General features: G+C 44.8%; 1 protein-coding gene across 1 annotated transcript in view; it reads right to left on the bottom strand.

Moving 5' to 3' along the window:
• NEURL1 (neuralized E3 ubiquitin protein ligase 1) overlaps window positions 1-15,986 on the bottom strand; it is an 83,445-nt gene extending 67,459 nt beyond the window's left edge. Inside the window, exon 1 of the mRNA XM_035547772.2 lies at window positions 15,838-15,986. Within this exon, the coding sequence (XP_035403665.2) occupies window positions 15,838-15,871 (34 nt within the window). The 5' untranslated portion in view covers window positions 15,872-15,986. The remainder of the gene's footprint in view (window positions 1-15,837) is intronic.
• Window positions 15,987-21,546: the final 5,560 nt, after the last annotated feature.

Genomic DNA, 21,546 nt, shown 5'->3' on the forward strand with positions numbered 1-21,546 from the left:
AATATTGAGAGTTCACCACAAAATGAAGTGACCTGTCAAGGTTAAACTTAGATATTTCTCAGGACAAGAAAGAAGGTGAGGACAATAGAGACCAGGGAAAAAAAAAAAAAAAGCAAACCTAAAAGTATTAGAGACAAGATAACGGGTATGCAAAACCAAAATCCAAAAGAGAGTAGAAAGTGGTGTAACCTCCCAAACAGTGCAAAGAAAATGCAAGTTGGAGAAGCTGTTTTTCTAAACTCAGCTCCTTGAATTAGCTTTGAATCACACCTGTATAAAATCAAGAATGTTCCTCTAGACTAAAGATGCTGAATTAGGCCCACAGAAGGCCACTCACACCCCATATTTACAATATAATGAGCTGTATTAGGTTGCTTTTCTTTATATACTCCCTCTGTCACCAGTAAAAAGAGATAGGGTCTCAAGTTGGTAATGAAGAGCATCTCTGAATTATCTTCTTGTCTGGATCATCAACTGGAGGATTCTCTCCCACTGCTCTACCTCATCCCAGCATATAATAAAGATGCACAAGGCGCTGGCCAAAACCTCCAGCTGTTTCTGACCTCTCATGTCTTAAGTGTTCTGTTTAGCAAAGCTCCCTAATCACAGACCACTTTGCACTAAGACAAAAATCACAGACACCCTCCTACCTTGCTCTCTACAAAAACTGTGGCTCTGCCGTGTGTCCCTGGAATAAAGCAAGTGAAAAATAAGACACTGGAATATCACAGGCTCCCCAAAATAGGACAAAAGTACAAGAATATTTTTGCAGACACAGCATTTGCAGGATGGTGGTATGGGTGCTGGGCATTTAAAGCTTGTATTCACAGCTGCAGGGCAGAGAACAAAGGCTTCTGGAGGGATGGATGCCTCTAGAAAGAGCCTGGATAACACTCCAAGACGTGGATAGCACCGTTCACCTCAGAGCAAACTCTACACTTGCACTAATTGAAATATCCCCAAGATTATAGTGATTTAAGCCTCAAATACCATCAGCTCCTTAAAGCCACAAAATGTTCAAACACCAATGTGCTAGATGAGCTTAGATCAGTGATCAGCAAAGAGCTCTTCCTCAAGAGCTCACAGGCTCAACCACATTGGGGATTCAGAATCTTAACATACTTTGTGCCAACCCAAATACCCATCTCTGGGCACAGCAAGGGTATGCCCAGCACCAGCCTGATATGCTCCTACCTTACAGCAGCATATGTGAGTAAGGCATAACATTTATTTCAATCTAGAAACGTTGACGACAACTTTGGACTGAAGTTGTGAAATCTCCAGTGGCTTTGTTGCCTCTTATGTATTTTGCTGCTTGAATTTATTGCAAATGTCCCATGTGAATGTCCTCACCTTAATTTAGTATCTGGTTGGTCAGGATATATAATCCAGAGACTGTTTTTTACTTCTCTTCTTACCCAGGTGGACAGCATAGATTATGTTTATCATTCAGTACCACATACCATGAAGCTTTAAGCCATAATGCCATTTCTAAAGAATCTCAGGAAGCAGTTTTTCTTCTCTCATACATGACATTTACATTTGGAGTGTGCCTTCTTTTCCAACATAAACCACCAATTTAGATCCACTTTGAGGTAAAGTTGGGTCATTTTGTGTTAGTCTTCTTTAAAAATGCAGCATGCTCGGGTCATGCTTATTTCATATTCTTCCTCCTAAAGTTCACTGCCGTAATTTGCAAGGTCTCTTGAGAGCATGCCTGCTGGAAGCAGCTCCTTACACCCTCCGTATTTAAAACTTTACAAGCACTTTTAAAATGCTGTGATTATTTTTCCAAGCCCAAGAAGTACTTCACACAAAATACTTCCCTTCTGCTGCTTTCAGAGCACATCTCCTTTGCTGGTGGCTGCCAACAAGCATGTGTGAAACAGCTCAGGTCCAAACCCAAGAGCCAGCGCTCCCCTTCCCATGGAGGGGACACCGCGAGGTGATGGCACAGCCAAAGGACAGTGCCCAGCTCCATGATGGAGATCTTCCACCCCTCAATGGAAACACCAGGAATTTCCTGACTACCATCACGTCTGTCCGAGGACAACGATGACTTGCTGTGTGACACAGAGCATTTGAATCTTTTGCAAAACCCTGCTGGTGGTGATGTTGTAATACTCAAACCATTGCTTTTTCCTTCCTGTGGCTTGGTACTGGTAGATGTGCCGTCACCCAGTACATCTTCTGTCTTTTTTGGTATGTTTTCGTTCCTCTCTGATCAACTGAAAATTCACTTTTTCAGTGCAAGAAGATTGCACTGCTTACTTTGCCATCTGTTGCTACAGTCTTAAAACTATTTACATCTACACCAGCTAACCAAATATCAAAGATTTTCATTCACTATATAGCGCAAAAACAATCCTACAGGGAAACCCTTTAAGTATATGATTATTGAGGATCTTCTGGTTTCTTCATTCACAAAGAAAAATTGCACTAGGATTTTTGTTTTTGACTTGCTGTCTGGTTAATCCCAGAAGATATTGATCCCAATGGCTTTATTCCTGATTACATTTGGCAGTACGTAAACCCTTAAAGTGTAGAGTTATTAAGAGCTAACGACTTAGCAGGTACATGAAAATGTGACTTTACTATTTGGCCATGTTTAACAACCTCATAAATGTTTCAGGATTACAGGAACAACGTACTTCCTTGAATTCCTCCTCCACCATTTCTGTATTGAAATCCTCCTGCCTTCTCCTTTCCACCTCTCCCTCTCCCATTCCTCTGCAAGAACTCACAGACCAGATGACCTTCACCTCTGCTTTGCCATCCCTTCTTCTCCAAAAGATCTTCCTCCTCCTCCTTTCTGATAAGTACTCAGCCACTTCCATTACAGACCTCACCTTACCCAGCACATTTCTCTCGCACTTTTACTCTTTTTCACCTCTTATGCTCTCCTGTCTTGTTCTCCTCTAAATAGAAATGCTTCATTTCTTCTCATTTTAAAAACAAAATGAAAACAAACAAAAAAACACAATTGCCCCTCTCCTAAAACAAAACAGATCCTAGTGAATAGCCTAGGCTCCTCAACCTCACAAAGTTAGAACCCAATGGTCTTCTTTTGGTGGCACCCACTATTTATTCCACAAGGTATTCATGCAAAATAACTTGCAGTGGGCAGTAAGTGAGGTTATGAAGTTTGTCATCAGCAGGGGACTTTTGACACAATTCACTTCAAGTGCATTGCTGGGATTAAAACACAGGAACTCCACGCTTGACTTCCACAGTCAAGCTAAAAAATTTGCAGCCCACCCAGCAGAGGTGGAAGGAGAGCACAGAAACAAAGGTGCCAGCCCAAGGCAGGACGCCGGCAGCCTCCTGCCTCACAAATAGATATTATTACTGAGTACACTTGCCCAGACCAGAAAGGTCTCCAGTAGCACTAGAAGTGCTAGCCACCACACACAATTAAAATATTATTTTTCCAGGCAAGTAATTTAAGTACTGCTGCAGCAAAAACAGAAGAAAGGGCAACATTTCTCCCTTTACGCAAGAATTTGGCCATCCACTGGCGCATTCCTTCATTAATCTGCACTTTCTGTGCAGAATTATTGACTTTCCCACTCTCATCTGGCTCTGCAGCACATTGCTTGGACTAGTTTAAACACCCTCTACCAGTAATTAACCCTGTTTTTTTATTATTATTATTTTGTTTTTGTTTTTTTTCAAATCAACATCTGAATCCAATCCTTTGAATTCAAACATGAAACTTCAACGGCCAGCCTAGGAATAAAGTTACCGTTTATTTTAGCAAAGACAAACAGCATCCCTGGCGCTGATTCCAAAGAAAAAGCATGAATACTATTCCATCATCCTTCCTACCAATTCCCATGCCAGACCCATGAAGTTATTACTTAACGCTTTGCTATAAATAACTGCTGGAGTAGTCCATACAGGAACTTGGTTTCCTTAGTGTCTGCTGCAACAGGTCACCCAGTCTTGCATCCATATCGCCTGAGGAAGAGCATGCAGAGATGCTTTATGTCTTTCAAAGTGATCCTACCTGCTATCCAACCCTTCTTGCTGAATATCACAAACTGAAAGAAGAGGTGGGTCTTGCCACACACAGTTTACAGTCTGGACATATGAAAAGAAACCAGTAAATTGGAGTAAAAGAGCACAGAGACAGTAATTTGGGGAAAAAGGAAGACAACTTTGTAATCTATCAGGACAAGTTCTGTTCAATACCCATGGCCAATGTGATTCCTCACACCAGAAGACAGCAGGGAGGTAATTCCACCCCTCTTCTGTCACCCTAACAGCACAAGAAAGAGCTCCAGTTCTCTCTGATTTGTACAGGCAAAAATGTACTTCAGACTAGAAACTCAACGCCTGCATATTAAAAGCCCTCACGGAGCTCCCATAAACATTAATGACTATTTTCTTATGACTTGTGTAGCAGAGTCAACTTCTCAAGTTTTTTTGTAGAGAAGGTTACCCCAAAATTTCTTGTGAGAGGGTGCCAAGGAAGTTCTACCACCTCTAGCTTGAAATTGTGTTAACATCAATGCATGCAAGCTATGCAGAAGAAAACCTTTCAACAATGCAATCTTCAGCAGTTTCATACTGCTGCAGACTTGCTCACATGGCCATGTCTTATTCAGATAACCAGTTATCATTTACAAAAGTTGGGTACCTTACAGTAAGAGACTTGGGAGGAACATCATGAAGATGACTGCATTTCTAAATAGCTGAAGGAAGAGAAAAGTGAGAGTGTTGAAAAGGCAAGCCAGCTTGGTAAAAAGGAAGGTGTTTTTTTTAAATTTGTGCAAAAGGGCATTTTTGCATACTGGGATACAGGTAAGAATGGAAGGAGGAAGAAATGCAATGTCACGCGATTCAGTGCATTGTTCCTGATGTAGCCACATTTGTGGCATGACTGCCTTGAAGGTCTGCATGAACAAGAAACAAGCCTAGAGGACTCAAGGGACTGTATTCTCTTGGTGGAAAGACACCTACACTATTTCAGAAGAGCAAGGAGCAATTAAGTGCAGAGGCAAATTCATTCATCCATTTTCTTTGCTCTTTGTAGCTTGAAAATTTGTGGAAAATACTTTAAGTCCTTGTCCTGCTAAGGGGCATTTTTTCTGACAACAAAGACCATTGAATTTTTTTTCTAGTATATAATTGTACCTGATTTTGTAAATTCTGATTTAATAAGGAGCATACTGCACCCCTGACGGATATTCCTTCCTGCTAGCATGCAGAGACATGCAGAGCTGTTGAACTGAAGTCTACAAATCTGGACCCCTGGGCCATGAAGCATTTCTCTGCTGAGTTTTTCTGCACCCAAAAGTACATCTCAATGCATGCTGTAAATACTGTATATAGAGTAAAACCACAATATTTTTCATCAAATTGAAGTTGCACAAATCTAAAACTGCTACCAATCTCTATTTTTTCCCCAGATTGTGCACTTCAAAAGTACTTCTCTGGAGTGCTGAAGCTATTCAAGGTAACTTGCCTGTATTTACACTTCATTACAGCTTCCCACACGATACTATACACCTCCCCCTGCAACAACTGAGCAGCAGAACCAGGCGTGCATGTGTCACAAAAGTACTGTTTCTGGCATGTACAAAGGACCTAATGGATAACTTGTCCAAGCACAGATTTCCCAAAGTGCAGGATTGGAAGAAGATGGACATATAGCCAAGGAAATGCAAAATATACCAGTTATTATATACTAACTTCTCAAACTACTACAAGAAATTACCTGCACACTGTGTGCTGAGCACAGCTTCAGACTTGTGGATGAGGCATGACCTTTGGAGTCCCCAAAGAGCAGCTTTGCTGTATGAGGGTTCAGAGAGGGAAGGTCTCTGAAACTGTGGGATAACTGATAAATGGGTAAAGAGAGCTCAGATAGTCACTTTACAGATAAAGGGATAGAAACATCTTCCAGGAAATGGCTGGGGTTACCTGACCTTTTGCGAAGAGCCTTTTAAAAAATGCAGTCATCTCTGGCAGATATACCGAATGGTTTTCGCACCCTTTCAAATCCATTTGGAGAACATTCAGACAATATTCCTCTGCATTTTATCCTTTTTACCATGGGAACAGATAGCCTGAAAGCTTTATCCTTTGCATCATAAATGCCAATGCACATCTGCCTAGGAAAGATACAGGAAGCTGGGATCAATGCATCTCCATACCCTCTTTCAGCAGAGACTTGGAATTGTCCTTAACATCAGTTTATATAAGTATAAATCCACCTGAAGTAGGGCCATGGGGATCTGCAATTACAGCTTGCAGATCTTTGTGTTCACCATATTAATTACTAAATTTAGCAGGAATTGCACCTTTTTCTGTGTCAAGTGGGAAACTCATGAGAGCCTCTAAGCCCAGTCTCACAGCAGGATCAGATCTTTTGCAAGCAGCAACACCCCAGGTGTAAGATATAGTAGTGGGGAATAAAAATGTCTGACCCCTGCTGCTCCAGCGGGTGGACCTGACAAACTAAGAGGTGGTCTTTCTGTCTTCTTTCCCCAAAACAGAAGATTTCAGGAATTAATTTCTAAAATAGGACAAGATTTTCTATTGCATCCCAAAGACAGTCTTACTCACTTTCCCACCTAAGCCTGACTGCTATAAGCCATGGTCAAAGTAGCAGAGGTCAAGGAGAATTAGGTCATTTTCTAATCAATAACCATGAAAATTACAAGCCATAAAATACTGAGACATGATATCTAGATACTGAATCAACTACCTTTGCTCAAGCACTGGACAGGAAGGAGCCAGGTTGTCCAGAAATCTCATCACAGTCATGCCACTTGATCAAGATCTCTTCAGGCAATTTTGCAAAGCCTCTGAGGGACAGAGGGATTGAAAGCTGGACAGCAACTCTTACCATGTTGCAGCTCTTACAATGTGAGATGGACCAGCACCCATCAGGGCTCCTGAACTTGCATTTCCTCTAAATACTTAGCTTTACTCAGAACTGGAATACAAAAAGACAGCCCTAGTGATGGTCTCTTTCCCTTTGGAGATTAAAAAAAAAATCAGAGGGCAGCATTGAAGTAATTTGTGATAAGCAGAAAATAAATTAAGCAATTTTCGTTCCTTTTCCACGTTATATGAAATTTACAGCATCAGTAATGCCTTTGTAAAAGTAATTAGATACTTCAGACTCTCTTTTATATTTGATAATCTGATTCTGTTTGGTGTGCAAAGACAGAAGTCATTTTGATCCCAGATGTTTCAGCACAATATGGGCGCCCCTAAATTTCCATCTTCCAGGGAGATTTTTTTTTTTAATCTCAGTCTCTTTGTAAGATGCTATTTTTAACCTTTGAAAATAGCAGTTCTTAACAATCTTTATGTCTCCAGTCCTTCATCCAACAGGCCTAGAGAAAAGTACGGTTTTATTTAAAGTACTTTTAGTTGAGTCAGTGAATATTAGATATAGACAGATCAAAGCCGAACCTGTAGCTTCCAAAAATCTCCCACCAAAAGCCTTTTCCCTTCTGTCTCTTACTCCACAAAAGCCAAAGCCAAAAACATTTGTCTGCCTGTCTTCTGACCAAAAGCATGATCTGTGCAGCAGAATCTGAAGTCCAGAATTTATTTCATTCCAAAACCGCTTCTCCAATGCCCTTGCCTCCAAGGTGCCATTTGAATGGTTCTCTAACATTTGGCTTTTCCAAATAAGAGAAAGTAAAATTATGAAGACATTCTCCTTAAGCAAAAGATGTTTACCAGAAGAAATCTTCTTTACTTTAAAGCAGCAACCAACCCACAGCGTGTACCACGTTTACACCAGAGCTGTGACGAATGCCTGTTGAGCTGCAGCACTTAAACCACTTGCATTTTAAACAGCAGTTTGTCAAGTGATGTTAATTATTTGGGAGGTCTATGCTCCTAGAAACATAAACATTTCTTTTTATACTGATCACATTTTTTTTTTCCATGAGGTGCTTCCAGCAGAGACTGAAATTAAAATGGCTTCTTTGTGAGCCATGGTGTGGTTTATGGCTCAATTCTCCCTCTGTGCTTGCAAGCAAAGGGTAGCATCACACTGGGGCTCTGCACAGTCCCTTCCTCATCCTCGCTTTGGTGTTGGAAACCTCTCAGCAGGTGGGAGAGTTCTTCCAACCCCACCCACTCCCCTTGAGGCTATGCAGTTTCCTCCTGGCTGATAACACAGGCCTGGGACTTGCAATAGCCTGAGGATCACTTGAACTTCGCAAAGCAGGCCAAGGGCTCAGTTGCTAGGAAGCACCGCAGAGAACAGAAGAGGAATAGGCTCTTGCAGGAGCCTGAGTCAAAGCAAACCTCCAGTCCTGGCAAGGTGCAGCTCAAACATGAGCACCTGCTGCTCCCAAACCACCTGCTGGTTCAACCAGTGCCGCTTTTGAGGTCACAGCCGCAGTGTCTAAGCTCTGCTTAAGCCAAGCTCCAAGCCTCTCAGTTTCTTGAAAACCAAATTTTTAGTCCTGCCCTGGTATCTCACAGCAGGTCCTGCTTTTGCTGACAAGCCTACCAGACAAAATGTTCCAATGCTGTACCCACACAGTGCCACTTGGCTGCACAGTCAAGGTGAATCACCAAGAAGATATGCAGCTGCTGTCCCTGCTTCTCAGATGGAAACCCCTTGGCTGAGAAGGGAGTTTGTTTGCTGAAGATGGCCTGGTGAAGCGCAGCCAAGCAGCCTGACTCCAAGGGCCAGGCCGGCCCATACACCACATTGCCTATGGCTCATTCCTGAGACCAGCAGAGAAAAGGGAGCAGCAGCATCCTCTTTGGTTGCACAGAAACTGCTGCCTCCCAGCTAAAGTCAAAGCTGAACTCTGCTTCCCCAAATCCACACCAAGACTGACCTGCTTTGAGTGGTATCCACTGGCTATGTCAGCCAGAGAAGACTTCATGCAATCGCAAGCAGCGCACCAGAGCAAAACCTGCAGTGAGACTAGAAGTGGTGTTTTCAGAAGCCACACTGAGCAATCTGCATGTTGGCTCTGGGCACTTTCTCTCTCGGGCCCTGTGTGCTTTGATTCAGAAAAATTTCTCTTCAAAGGTAGTCAAAGATGGGAACAGCCTCTGCTACCTAGGCAAATTTTATGAAGAGGCCACCGAACATCTTTCCTGTTTGGTCAAGTGTTGGGTCCTTTTCTCATCTCCAGACTTCATCAACAAAGTCTGCTGTGAGCAACTTTAGTTCCCCAGGGGCTAAAGCAGTATGCCCATGTGGGTCCCCATGCTTAGACCAGCCTCTGGGCAGGACTGCTGTGCTAGGTACACCATGATCCATAAGGTGGGACAGCTCAGACCCGAGGGACTCTGCAGTACTTGACCCCTGATGTGTCCCCTCTGTATTAGCATTCATTTACTATACTAGTGTAGGCAGAAAAGGATGTAAACCAAATCATGAAAGAGGAGCTGGTTTTTATAGCAAGGGGCCTTGGTTTATCTCTACGGCTTCTATTAATAAAGGTTTTATCTTGAGGAAAAGGGCAAGAATTCCAGATTTTTGCCAACATGGGCTGTTGCAGGGGAGGCAAGCAGGAGCACACCATTTATGTTCTACATTACGTTCATTAATGTATATAGCTTTTATTATGTCCCCTTTTTACTACAATCCCTTTTTCTTTAAAATAAAATTGCTATCAGCCTTTACAAGGGGAAAATATATTCATGCATCTGGTCAATTATTGTGGCTCTCTCTGAGCCCCCCACTTTTGCTGTGCTGTCAGACCCACCATAAATCTCAGACAAACCAAAGGACTCATCTCCCCAGCCCCATCAACTGCAGTCATCTTGAATATTATTTTTAATGCCAATGAAGTACAGCATCCCTTCAAGAGAAAATCAAGGACAGAGTCAAGGAACAGAAATACCACTGAGACCAACTTGACAAGAGCTACAGAGTAGAAGGCTCTGACTCATCTCAGACCAGCTTCACTCAGATAAATATGTCTTCAAAGCAAAATGGTGTGATTTAGAGGGGGGATAGATGGGAAAGAAAAAAAAAAACAGACAGCAACACTAATAGGGATCAGCCCTACAGCAAGATACTGTCATACAGAGGGCTGCAGCATATGCTCTGATCACGGGCGCATGGACCACAGGGCTTGCAGCTGGCAGGCACGCTCCTGGTTTAGCCTCTGGGAGACAAGATCTCTCCTGACCTCCACCTCCACTCCCCACTGTGCCTTCAGTAATCCCTGCTGATTCTCTAGGGCAATCCATCAGGATCAATTCTTTGCTTTGCCTTCACTTTTCAAGAAGCTCCCTTTCCTCTATGATTAATCTTTTTTAGACTGACCTCAATTCTATCCTCAGCATGTATGGACATCATTAACGTAAATTTTTTTTTAATAAAAAGTAAGCCTATCAATTTTGAGATTATATGGCTAGAGACCACCTCTTCTTAATTCCTTCTTGATGTCAGCAATGGTAATTGTATTTGTTTCATAAATTTATTTTATACCATTAACAGTATGAATCTTCTGGCACTGGGAGTACTTGTTTTGATTAGGCATGCAGATGATTCCCTGGGACTTGTCAGGGGATCTGACAAACCTTCCTGAAGAGACACCTGCTACTTCTAGATTAATTGAATGATAGCTAAATATATCATCCATAATTCTCAACAAAAGAGGAATTAAGTGAGGAACAAGTGAAAACAGATCAGAGGTAAGAATGGTTCCCTGCAGAGGAGGGAGAGGACCTGTCAAAGAGGAGACAAATAAGACAACCAAACCTGAAAAATAACACAAAAGATGCAGTCCCTAGGTCCTACCACAGTAGAGCATCAAGAGGACATGGAGAAATGAACAGGGAAAATGCCAGGAAAGCAAAGGACAAAATTAGAATGGGGATGCTCTTTGCTCTCACCACTTATACCAAGACCCCTATGGTCAAATATAGCCACAACTAATGAAAAACTCATTTGCCTTTCACAATAAATAGCACAGTTTTGAAGCGTAAGTGTGGTTACCCATAAAATCTCTCTATATGGAGGTAGTCCACACTTCATTTTCAGAAGTGTTGTCAGCAGTCTATACTATCAGCCACCTAAGGACGCTCGAAGGTGACCTGCAGGTCAGAGGCACAAACTGAAATAATCTCTGGGAGCCCCACTTTTAGCAAATGCCAGCACTGCTTTGGCACCCTGCCCAGGGTCTTCTGCACCAGTTAATCCAACCCTGAGCAGGATTAACTTCTCATACACACACACACACATTTGCTTTCAGAGCTATACAGCAATCTTGCTGAAAGCAGGGCGAGTTTAGAAAGAGCCTCTTCTCCTCGGTCCCATTTTGGTTATCAACGAGTGACTGCCTGCAGGTTTTAGGAAATGTTAACCCCCTAGTGAGGGGAACCATTTTTCAATCATTCCCTCACATTTGGGAGCTCGATAAGATGCCCCAAAATCTAGACAGTAAGTTAAAGATAAGAATACAAAGTAACATTAGTATGCAAAGAAATCTCACTAAATTGGTGTTGTCGGATCTTCATTTTTCACTCATTTCTTATTTCTTCTGGGACATTTGCAGTTTTAATTAGGTGAAAGCAGCTGGAAATTATTAAACTTGAAGGTGTGTACAATAGTGTGCACCAGGGTACGATTCTGTTTAGCGATACTAACTGCAAGGGTGAAATGTGGTATTGGGAAAGGTTGTTGCAGTATAGGTACTGAACATACAGAGTGGGAAACAAAGCATGGGGCTGGGTCCAGCACTTGCCTATGGATATACCATTCACTACACTACAAGGAATTAAGAGAAAACTAAAAATAGAGCTCCATTGTGCACAGAAAGAATAAATGAAGTTACACACAGTAGCTATTTTGCATTAGGGAAACAGCCTCCACCCTCTGCCGTTCTCCAAAGCCTTACAGCAGCAGCTCAGCCGTACTCGCTGGGGCTGGCAGCTTCCAGCAAACCCCAAATATCCCAAACCTCCTGGTGAGGCAAGAGAGCGAGACCCGTGGATTGTTCTTCACTGGAACAAAACATGGACGAAGGACAATACCAGTGCTTCACACCTATTTTGCACAGGAATAAATGAACAGCCAGGTGCAGGAAGGACCATGGCAAATAAGATCCCAGTGAAATTTCCCAATGGGAAATGAGTCCAGATAGCTACCCAAATGTCCTTATCACCATGCAGTACAGATGGAGTGCTGCTACACCACAGCTCCCACTTCCTTCTCCTGCATGAAAAATAGAGCACACAGCTGTGGCTGTATTGCACACTAATTAGCACCTATATACTGAAATGGGTGAGGGCAAAATTTGGCCGTACATAATACTTACACCTGTGTATGCATCAGACGGAGGCACACGAGCCATTTCTTGTATTGTATCTGCAAGTTATAGAGCATCATCTGCTTAAGAAACTTAAAAACTTACCTGTTCAAGCCAAAAATTACATCTGTCAGTCACTGCTCTTTCCCAGGCAAAAAGCTGATGCATTCTCACTAGAGACTTCATTGTAATTACGCTGATGCCATATAATTACAGTTTGGGAAATGTGACAAGATACTTTTTTTCCCTGCCCCATGTAAAAATTATTCCACTGTAGAACACTGATGAATGCATGTGACATGTGAGTAATTAAAACAAAAATAAAACAAAGCCCTGCAATGAGGGACTTATTAGTGACAATGTCTTGTAGGAAGGAAGGTTATTGAGTAAATGTGCATGCATGCACAGACACACATCCCCTGCACATGAATTAATCCACTGTGTACCCTCTAGCTTGTCAAAAGCCTTCTGAAGGGATGCGTACTTGTTAATCGCTAACCCCTGCACGTATACACACACTGAATTCCTCTCCCAGTACAGTGCAGCAGCTTCCTTGGCTAAAGCACAACTTTTTGTCAGTTTGGTTCTGAGTGAATGAGGGGGAAAAAAAACATAAAAAGCTCAGAGCATTTTTCCCAGACAAGATCTCCTGGATCTGGCCCCCTAAAATTAAGAACTGGATCTTCAGCAAATGGCGTCTCACTCATAAGGCGGAATTAAAAGCTAATGCAGCAGGTAACGGTTAAATCAAACGGATAACAAGAACATACTTATGAGTTATGCATCTATTGGAGATGCTTTATGCATGATTAGTTAGCAAGTACTGTTTAACATAAATATTTAGTTAAGTCTGCCTATGCTGTAGGAACACTATAGCACACAGTCATTCTTGAAGAAACTAGCCTCAGATGAACCACAAGCAATCATATTAACATTTCCTGTTTAAAATATTGCTAAAGTAAACACCACATGTATAGATGTTCTTTTCTACATACCCTGTAAACATCCTGTCCATCAAGACTGCGTTACCACTGAACTTCCTATTTTGACTTTTTGCATGGAGAGCACTGGAAATCCCCCCAGGGACTTCTGCACATGGGGTAGGAAGGGGAAAGAGGAGCAGACACCATCACGGTGCCAGTGAGAACATGGGCACACAGACGGAAATTGCATGAGGATGCTTGAGCAATGCACTTCATTTCATGGAGAAGGAGGAGTGGCAGTTCCCAACACATGTAGCCATGGGATGTCCCCTTTCAAAACAAACGGTGCTGCCTTTCAAGCACGCTGGGGTTGGTTTGTTCACAAGGAAGGGAGTCAGAGGCAGGTTTCTCCTGGGAAAGCAGCTACTGCTGCTCCAGTGCCCCTTGGTTAAAGCTCATTTCCCACCCCAGTCCATTTGGAAACTTCCCTTTGGGTGACTCAGGACCTGTTCAGCACCCACCAACTCTGTTACTGGGACACAGTAGCAGGGCTCTCCTCCGCTCTCAATGTACCCATGGGAGAGCAGCACTTCCACCCAAAGCCCCCTGCAGCCAGGCAGAAGCCACCTGCCCACACAAGTGTGCGTGTACCCCCCGGGCGGCTCAGACAGGACCACTCACAAAAGCCCCTCGCAGCAGAGCAAATCCCAGGATATCCAGCATCACCTGCTACTGACCGCACGTCCCACAGCTTTTAAACATCACCACCCTGCTTTGGTGTTTTTTTGAGAGGGTGCCACCCTCACGAGCCAATATCTCAATTCGCTTTTCCATCTCCACCACAGTCAGGGTGGGCAGCCCCAGGGCAGGCAGGGACCCTGTGCTCCAGCCCAGGCAAGCTGCTCAGGAGCTGGTGGCTGCCCCGCCAGTGACAGAGCCCCACACAGCTCAGCAACATGGTTTCGTCCTGCCCCAGCCAATTTGCAGCAAGGTGGAGTTACTGAGGTGCTTGTGAAAATCCCAGCCCATCCTTCCAACACAGAGAGGTAACTAGAAATACCTGGAAGAGGCAAATTTGGGCTTTACCCATGGTTTCTAAAACCAAGGGATGTTAACCCCCAGGGCTGTCAATACAGCTCCTTTCGGTATCATTACATTCAGTTTCAATTATCTTTCAGAGAAATGGATAAGGTTTTGGTTCTCTTTCCCAGCTATTTTGGGACACATCTGAAATAGAAATATTCAACAGAAAGGAGGAACTGGAGGAACAGTAGCCACAGACAAACCACAAGTCCAGATGCAATCTATTTTCATCAAATGTGCTTTGCTGCGTGACTTTTTATTATTTTAAAATATACTACACATCCATTTTTTAAAAGCATCATTGTGCTTAACACCGCAGTGTCTCACCTCTGATTGTAACACAGCCTGTAGCCCCTCTGTGCGGAGAGGAAAATTTGACAGAGTTGATTACCCATGTCTCCTCATCATTTTCCATCTCCCAACAAAATAAAAGAGAACCACACTCATTGGAGTAGCATAGCTGAAAGGCAGAATTTGCAGGATTAGCGTGCAGTGGGCTGCTGGCTGCAGACAGGAGAAAGCCCCAGCAGGAATACCAGGTCCCTGGCACGCGCAGGAAACACATATTGCTATTATTCTTTCCCAGACAGGTTTTTCATTCTCATTCAAATAATGTTTCAAAGGGGAAAAGGAACCTGTAAAGACAGCCAAAGATGTGCCTTTTTTTTCCTTAAACGTTGACCCAACAGTACTCTTATTCTGCATGTAATGCTTGTATTGTGACATTACAGGAGAAATAAGGAGGTCAGACTATAGATGAAATTTCAAGACATGGATAATGAACAAATTAAAGTCTCTGTAAGGATGTGCTTGCTAAATACCATTAGAGAAAAATCATCTACCTCCTAACTACGTCCATGCTCCTTGAACTGCAGAGTTTGGACTTGGTGGAAAATCCAACAAAAACTAGGACCATAACCTGAATAGTCACAGCCTCAGCATGCACCTCCTGAACCTCTTTTCAAAGAAAGCACGTGAGATAGTCCAAGCTTACATGATACTTTTATCTGTTTCCTATCTGTGTTTACTATAGCAATAAGGAAGTTTGCCTGAAAACGCATCCAAACTGCATGGAACACGCAGCACATCTTTAAGCAGAACATTTCAGTGCGATCGGCACGTTCAACGAGCACAACATTCCCACCACACGCTTAGGGCATGAGATTTGTGCAGACACGGACACAGCTAGCATCACACACTGCCTAAAGATCCCAATTTTGCTGCAACATCGGCCTGGGCAGGATACTCGGGTCCTTGCGCAGCCCTCCCACACATCACTCTGCATTACCCAGCAGACAGCAAGCGGTGCTTGATAACTTCAGCTTAGCCTAAAACCAGCCAGCTCAGCCCCGCGTCCATCCCAAACCGTACCGGCTTGACACCAGAGAGCGGAAAACCGCTGCTAGGATGCAGCCACGGATGGAGAGGAGAACCGAGGTGACAGCTCCACCAGCCTCCCCCCGCCGGATGCGGCCACCCCACGCCCCCGCTCCCCACCCGTGCCGCGACCCCTCGCCCTCCACCCTTGCCCCCCACCCGGCCATTTCGGGCTCCTGTCCCCCCTAGCCCCTTACCGTGCAGCGCCCCGCGGGTCACCTTGCCCCCCATATGGCCTCAGGCAGCAGCGGGGCAGGGACTCATGGCACCCCCCCAGCTCCGCACCGCCAGCCCCCGGCCCGCCCGGCAGTCGCCTGCCCCTCGCCGCCTGCCTCCACCCGCTGCCGGCCCTAGGAGCCAGGAGCTGTCCTTTTTATTTACATAAGGAGGAGGAGACTTCGCGTCTTCCTGAAATAGCTGCCGACGCTGGGGAGATCGGGTGCGGCCCCCCCACCGCCTACGGCCCCCAGCATCCCCCCCGGGGCTCTCAGCATCCCATGGGGGCTCTCAGCATCCCCCGGCCGGGGGCTCTCAGCATCCCATGGAGGCTTTCAGCATTCCACGGGGGCTCTTCGCATCCCCGCCGGGGGGGCTCTCAGCACCCCCCTGCCCTGCTCCAGCCCCCTTTTCACCCGGCCGAGGCGGGGGGGAAGAAGGTGCGGGGCCGGCGGCCGCCGCGGTACCCGGCTCCCAGGCAACGCGCAGAACAAAGCCCGAGGCGCTGCCAACTTCGCTCACGACGTTAAGGACTTCATTTAGAAATATCAAACGGCTCCGGCCATTTGAAACTTGCTTTGGTATCCTAGAGCAGAAAGCGGAAAGGCAAAAAAAAATAATAAAATCAAAATAAAAAAATAAGAGGAAAAGAATTATTACCAGACATCACTGCACCAGAGTCTTCAAACGGCCTCTGCTGGTTAATTATTAGTTATTCAAAAGCAAAGAAGAAGTGCTTGAAATGCAGGCTGGTACACCACGGACTGTAATAATAAAAACATTACCCCCCGTCAACTCTTTTGTGCGAGGCTTGCATGCTCCATCCAGATGCAGTGCTTCCTGCTCTCCAGCCCATTGCCTCTGCTGCCGGATAAGGGCCAGCAGCACTAAAAGCAGGGGGATGCCGAGGGTGGTCGGGGAGGTGCGTGGGGAACCGCAGCCAGGCTTGGCCCCTCGCTTGCTCTCTTTACGCCACGGTTCATGCAGGAGCCAGCTCCCTCCTGTCCGTCTCCAGCACCGCATGCCCCTGCCCGCATGCATCTCTCTGCATCTCTCCTGTCCACAAGCCTAAGGGTGAATTAACACAGCAGGCATCATGCTGCCACAGCCGGCCATGGTATGTCCAAGCTGGCTTGTTGAAAAACTAGTTCATGCATCTTTACGGCACGCCGCAGTCGCTCTTTGCTCTGCAAAGGAGTGAGACCCAAAGTTATGCAGCCACAAGCACAGCTCTGCCTCCCAACTCTTACCATGGTGCTGGGCAAATCCTGCCATCCCACTGCCTCAACTCTCCCACCGGGAAACTGGGAAATAAGATTTCTCTCACCCGTGTTGTAAGGTTATTGCTTAGGATGGCTGAGTGCTGAGGGACTCAGCCCTTCTGAAGAGAGGAGGAAAAAAAATAAGCAATGCAGAAAAGCTCAAGCCAAAGAAGCATAGTCAGGGTGTTTGCACTGACACTGCGTGCATGAGGAAGGCTGTGCCCAGCATTTCAAACCTGCCAGAGGAGCATCTCCAAGCCCCTGAGCAGCAGCCAGGCACCACCACCAGCACCCAGCTCCCTCCTGCCCCGCCGAGACTCACACCGGGACCCCAGAGCCAAGCAGCAGCTTTCTCCAGGATGAGCGGCGTGCAGGCAGCGCTCAGCTCCTCCCTGCCCAAACTCACACTCTGCAGAGCTTACGGCAGCTTCTTGGCAGAAGACTTTTTTTCCTTTTAATTCCTCCCCTCCCGGACGATGCTGCATTTACAGCAGCAGCAAGAGCACCGCAGCACGGCCCGCACACCCCGAGCGATGCAGGGCATCTCTCACGTCGCACCAACCCAGGGCACCCCGCTCTGCTCCCACGCCTCTGGGGACCTGCAGCCACCACAAGGACATCACTGGTCTCATCCCCTGGCGGGCAGCCCACCTGCTCGCCCTGACAGCAAAGGGACCGCTGGGTGTTGACACCACAACCAAGGCATTTCACCCCAAGGAATGAAGATTTACTCCGATAGCCAGCCCCAATTTTTCTCCCTTGCTCTCTCAGCTCTGCTTTCCATCCTTACCTTAATCTTCCTGCGGCTCTGTGAATAATTGACTTTTTGGTTCACTGCCTCAACCAAGATTGCTAGAAAAAAATATCATTTCGTGTTGGCCCAAAACTGAGTGCTTTGTATGTCTTGCTGAACAAAATGTTTCTTTAACCCAAAACGAAGCACTTTATTTTGGGAGTTATTTTTACCTCATTTTTTTCAAGTTACGGTCATTGAATCCAGCTCTGAAATGATGTCTTGAAAAAAAACATTAAGCACTTTGTTCTGAGTATACCAAAAGGAAAAGTTTGAACTGTTATCTTTTCAGATTATTTTACTGTTTGCGAGTTATTGGCTTTGTTTGTTTGTCTGAGGGGGAGGGTGGGGAGGGCAAGATGCCAGAATGAGTCATCCAGTTTGGCAGAAAATTATAAACGGTTTCAGTTGATTGAAAAATTGCCTTTTTTTTATTATTTTTTTTTTGAAAAAACAGTACCCCCTTTCCCCAACTTCCCCCAGCGCTGTGGAACAGCTCCTGTGGGATGCAGCCCCCAGAGCCACAGCAGTGCAAGTCTGCCCCGTTCTAGCTCCTCAAGGATTACTTGCTATATGGCAGAGCTTTCCCACGTAGCCACATCACGCTGGAACTTATCTTTGATTCAGGCTTATCAGCTCCAAATCCCTTTCAGACCTTGCCCTTTCCCAAATTTCTGTCTTTCATGCTTCTGTTTTTTCTCCGGACAAAGAAAATCTATCTACAACCCCGTTCCCATTTACAATTCTCCATGCTGATACCCTCTAGGTCCCCTTGGGTTATTTCTCTGCCCTTGCCAATACCGGCAAGGCCTCCCACTGTGGCATCAACTATATAAAAAAAATAATCAATATCTCCATTTGTGCTCCCTTCTAAATTATTGACAAAGGTATTAAGGCTGGACCCAACAGAAACCCAGCCCCTAAATCCAGCCCCGTTCATGAACAGCATCCAGCAAATTGGGGCCAAACAGCACTACTGCTATCCAAGCAGGGATCTGCTGCAGGAGCGCTTTGAGGCAGCATCCAAACTTGCTAAATATATTTATTAACCAGAAGATCAGAATGCTGAGGCTGCAGAGGGCTTCTGTAGACAGATATGCAGTCATCAAGCTCCCTTGTTAGACTGAAGCCTTGGATTTCTCTGAGCCAGCCTTGAGCAGACAACAGGGCACCTCTCCCACAGCTCCAGGAAAAATACCCAGGCCTGGGCAGCAGCTTTGGGTAGGAAAAACAAGGGGTGATGAGCAGCTGCTTTGCTTCCCTGTGCCTTGGTCAGCAAGGCAGGAGCAGACTGGCAGTCAGCATGGAGGACACCAGGGAACAACCAAGGTCTGGGAAAGGACGTCTCAAAATAGCTGTGATGTCTGATGACCTTTTGTTGTGGGGACCAAAACCACCTCACTTTTCCTTTGTGCTCGTTGCATTGCTCAGCCTGCCCCTCTCCTGATGGGGGTTTTGCCCACTTTAATGGTGATGGCACCAAGATTTCTCCAAGAAATGGCCCAAAGAGTTTCCCTGAAAATCAGTATGGAGGAAAGCAGGCAACTATGGAAATCAGTCTGATATTTGCCGGGGACAAGGAACCTTCTCTTAATGACTTCAGCGTTTAAGAAGTTACCATCAATTTCTCTATTACCGCTTGCACTCAGTGTTATGGTAACAAACCGATTGACTAAAAGTTGTCCTTTTTCACTCAACACAGTAGGTCTCTGCAAACACCTGGAGATGATGTAGGAAGATGAGAATTCAGGGTTCAGAAGAACATTCTCAGGGCTTTTTTCCAGCATAAGCTTCTGACTGATGTTACAGGAGGGACTTCACCTGTACAGAAAGCAGACTTCATTCGGGAACCTCTGCCACTGTAACTCCAGAGGAAAAACGATGTTCTCAGCAGGAAAGCATCCAAGAGAAAGTGTTTCACCAGCATGTGCTAGCACACAAAAAACAGTGACCAGAGCTGGGAAATCTTATTCTAAGCCTCCTCTTAATATGAATTTATTGCCCATAATGGAGAGGGCTTAGACCAAAGATGCATCTCTGCTTTCCATTCTTTATCTGTAATGCAAAATACACAGATCCTGACCTAGCAAAAGATTTGCTGACTAGCTGAGGCTTATTTGAAAATGCAGTGAGTTATGTAATTAAGTATTGCCCTGGATTAAAGTCTAATCTCAATGTTTAAGTCACAGGAAATTCAAAATCCTGGCTGAAATTCTCAAAACTGAAACCAGGATTCACACCTACAACCTACGACACAGTGACCATTAACCCAGGCACTCGATTACCCCAGGACAATTCACTGCAGACACAGCAGGGTAGAGGATGTAGGGACAGGGAAGTCTTTAGGCTGAACATTCACCTCACACTTACACTCAGCGTAAAAGAGACATCAACGCCATTTGCTTTGGTGACAGGAACCGCACAGGCACAGCGGTAAAGGCTGCTGCTCGGTAGGGCGATGAAGACATCAGCGAGGTATTTGAATGGATGTCCATGATGTAGGTTGGTTCAATGAAAGAGCTATGGTGACAGGAGAGCCCAGCCAACCCCTGCCTGCTCGGCATTTTGTCATAACCCCTGTGCCACCATCTGCAGGAGTGGTAGAAGGGAAAAGTGCTAGAAGGAGGCATGAGGCTGAGCAGTGAAAAGGATTTCCAAGGCAAGGAATTGAGCAAACCCCAGGCTGGGTTGTATAGTATCTCACCATCATGCAAATGCTCATAAACCCCCACTGGATGCAGCTTTTATCTTCAAAGCCAAAATCATCTCCCTCCTCACATATTTTTGCACTTTCAAGAGATAATGTAGTTTAGAAATCTGCACAGAATATTGTAAGGTAGTGTAGTTTGGAAACAATAAAATTCAATGTAAGATGCACCTTGCATTAAAGCATTGTGTTGAGCTCAACGGCACTTCTGAAAAGCAACTTTTAGATAATACAGAAAAGCTGTGCACGCTCTGGGGCAATATCATCTGGAATTTGCCAGAAGTCTATCCCCTGAGGGAAAACATGCTGTACATGACACCTACTGCATTTTTGAATGCTTCTAGTCCTCACATCTATTTATATACCCAATTAATAAAATAGTCTCTCTCTCTCATTGCAGATTAACTCTTCATCCACAACACTTTCAAAAAGAGTTTTAGACCTATCTAGGTGTAATGAAATATGAAGATAAAAGCAACCACCTCACCAGAAGAAACATTAATCTAAAAAAGGCACAAAGAAATAACGGTCTATACCTTTCGCCTAATGAAGCTGTCTTTTGCTTTGAGAGCAAGTTTAAGTGTATGAAACTTTAGTTTTCTTTCTAGGTCTACCATCAAGCAAAGATTTTCTTAATTCCCCCTTGAATACCTTCATTTTGACTCCACCCATAGACACAGCATAATGGCAGCAAGGCAGTACTGAGAAATCGTATTTCAGTCCCAGCTCTACGTCTATCAAATGTTTGGAAACTTAGAACAACATTGTTCCACATGACATGGCACTATGATAAGCTTTTAGCAACAAAAGCGGAGCATTGTTCCACACAGTTCTACAGAGAATACTTGTGCAGTACACGTACATTTACATCACAAAGTAGCTCATTCGCACTTTATCACAGGCAATATCCAAACTCCACACTGAAAGA

Source organism: Cygnus atratus, chromosome 7 (assembly GCF_013377495.2).
Source record: "Cygnus atratus isolate AKBS03 ecotype Queensland, Australia chromosome 7, CAtr_DNAZoo_HiC_assembly, whole genome shotgun sequence".
NCBI classification, from domain to species: Eukaryota; Metazoa; Chordata; class Aves; order Anseriformes; family Anatidae; genus Cygnus; species Cygnus atratus.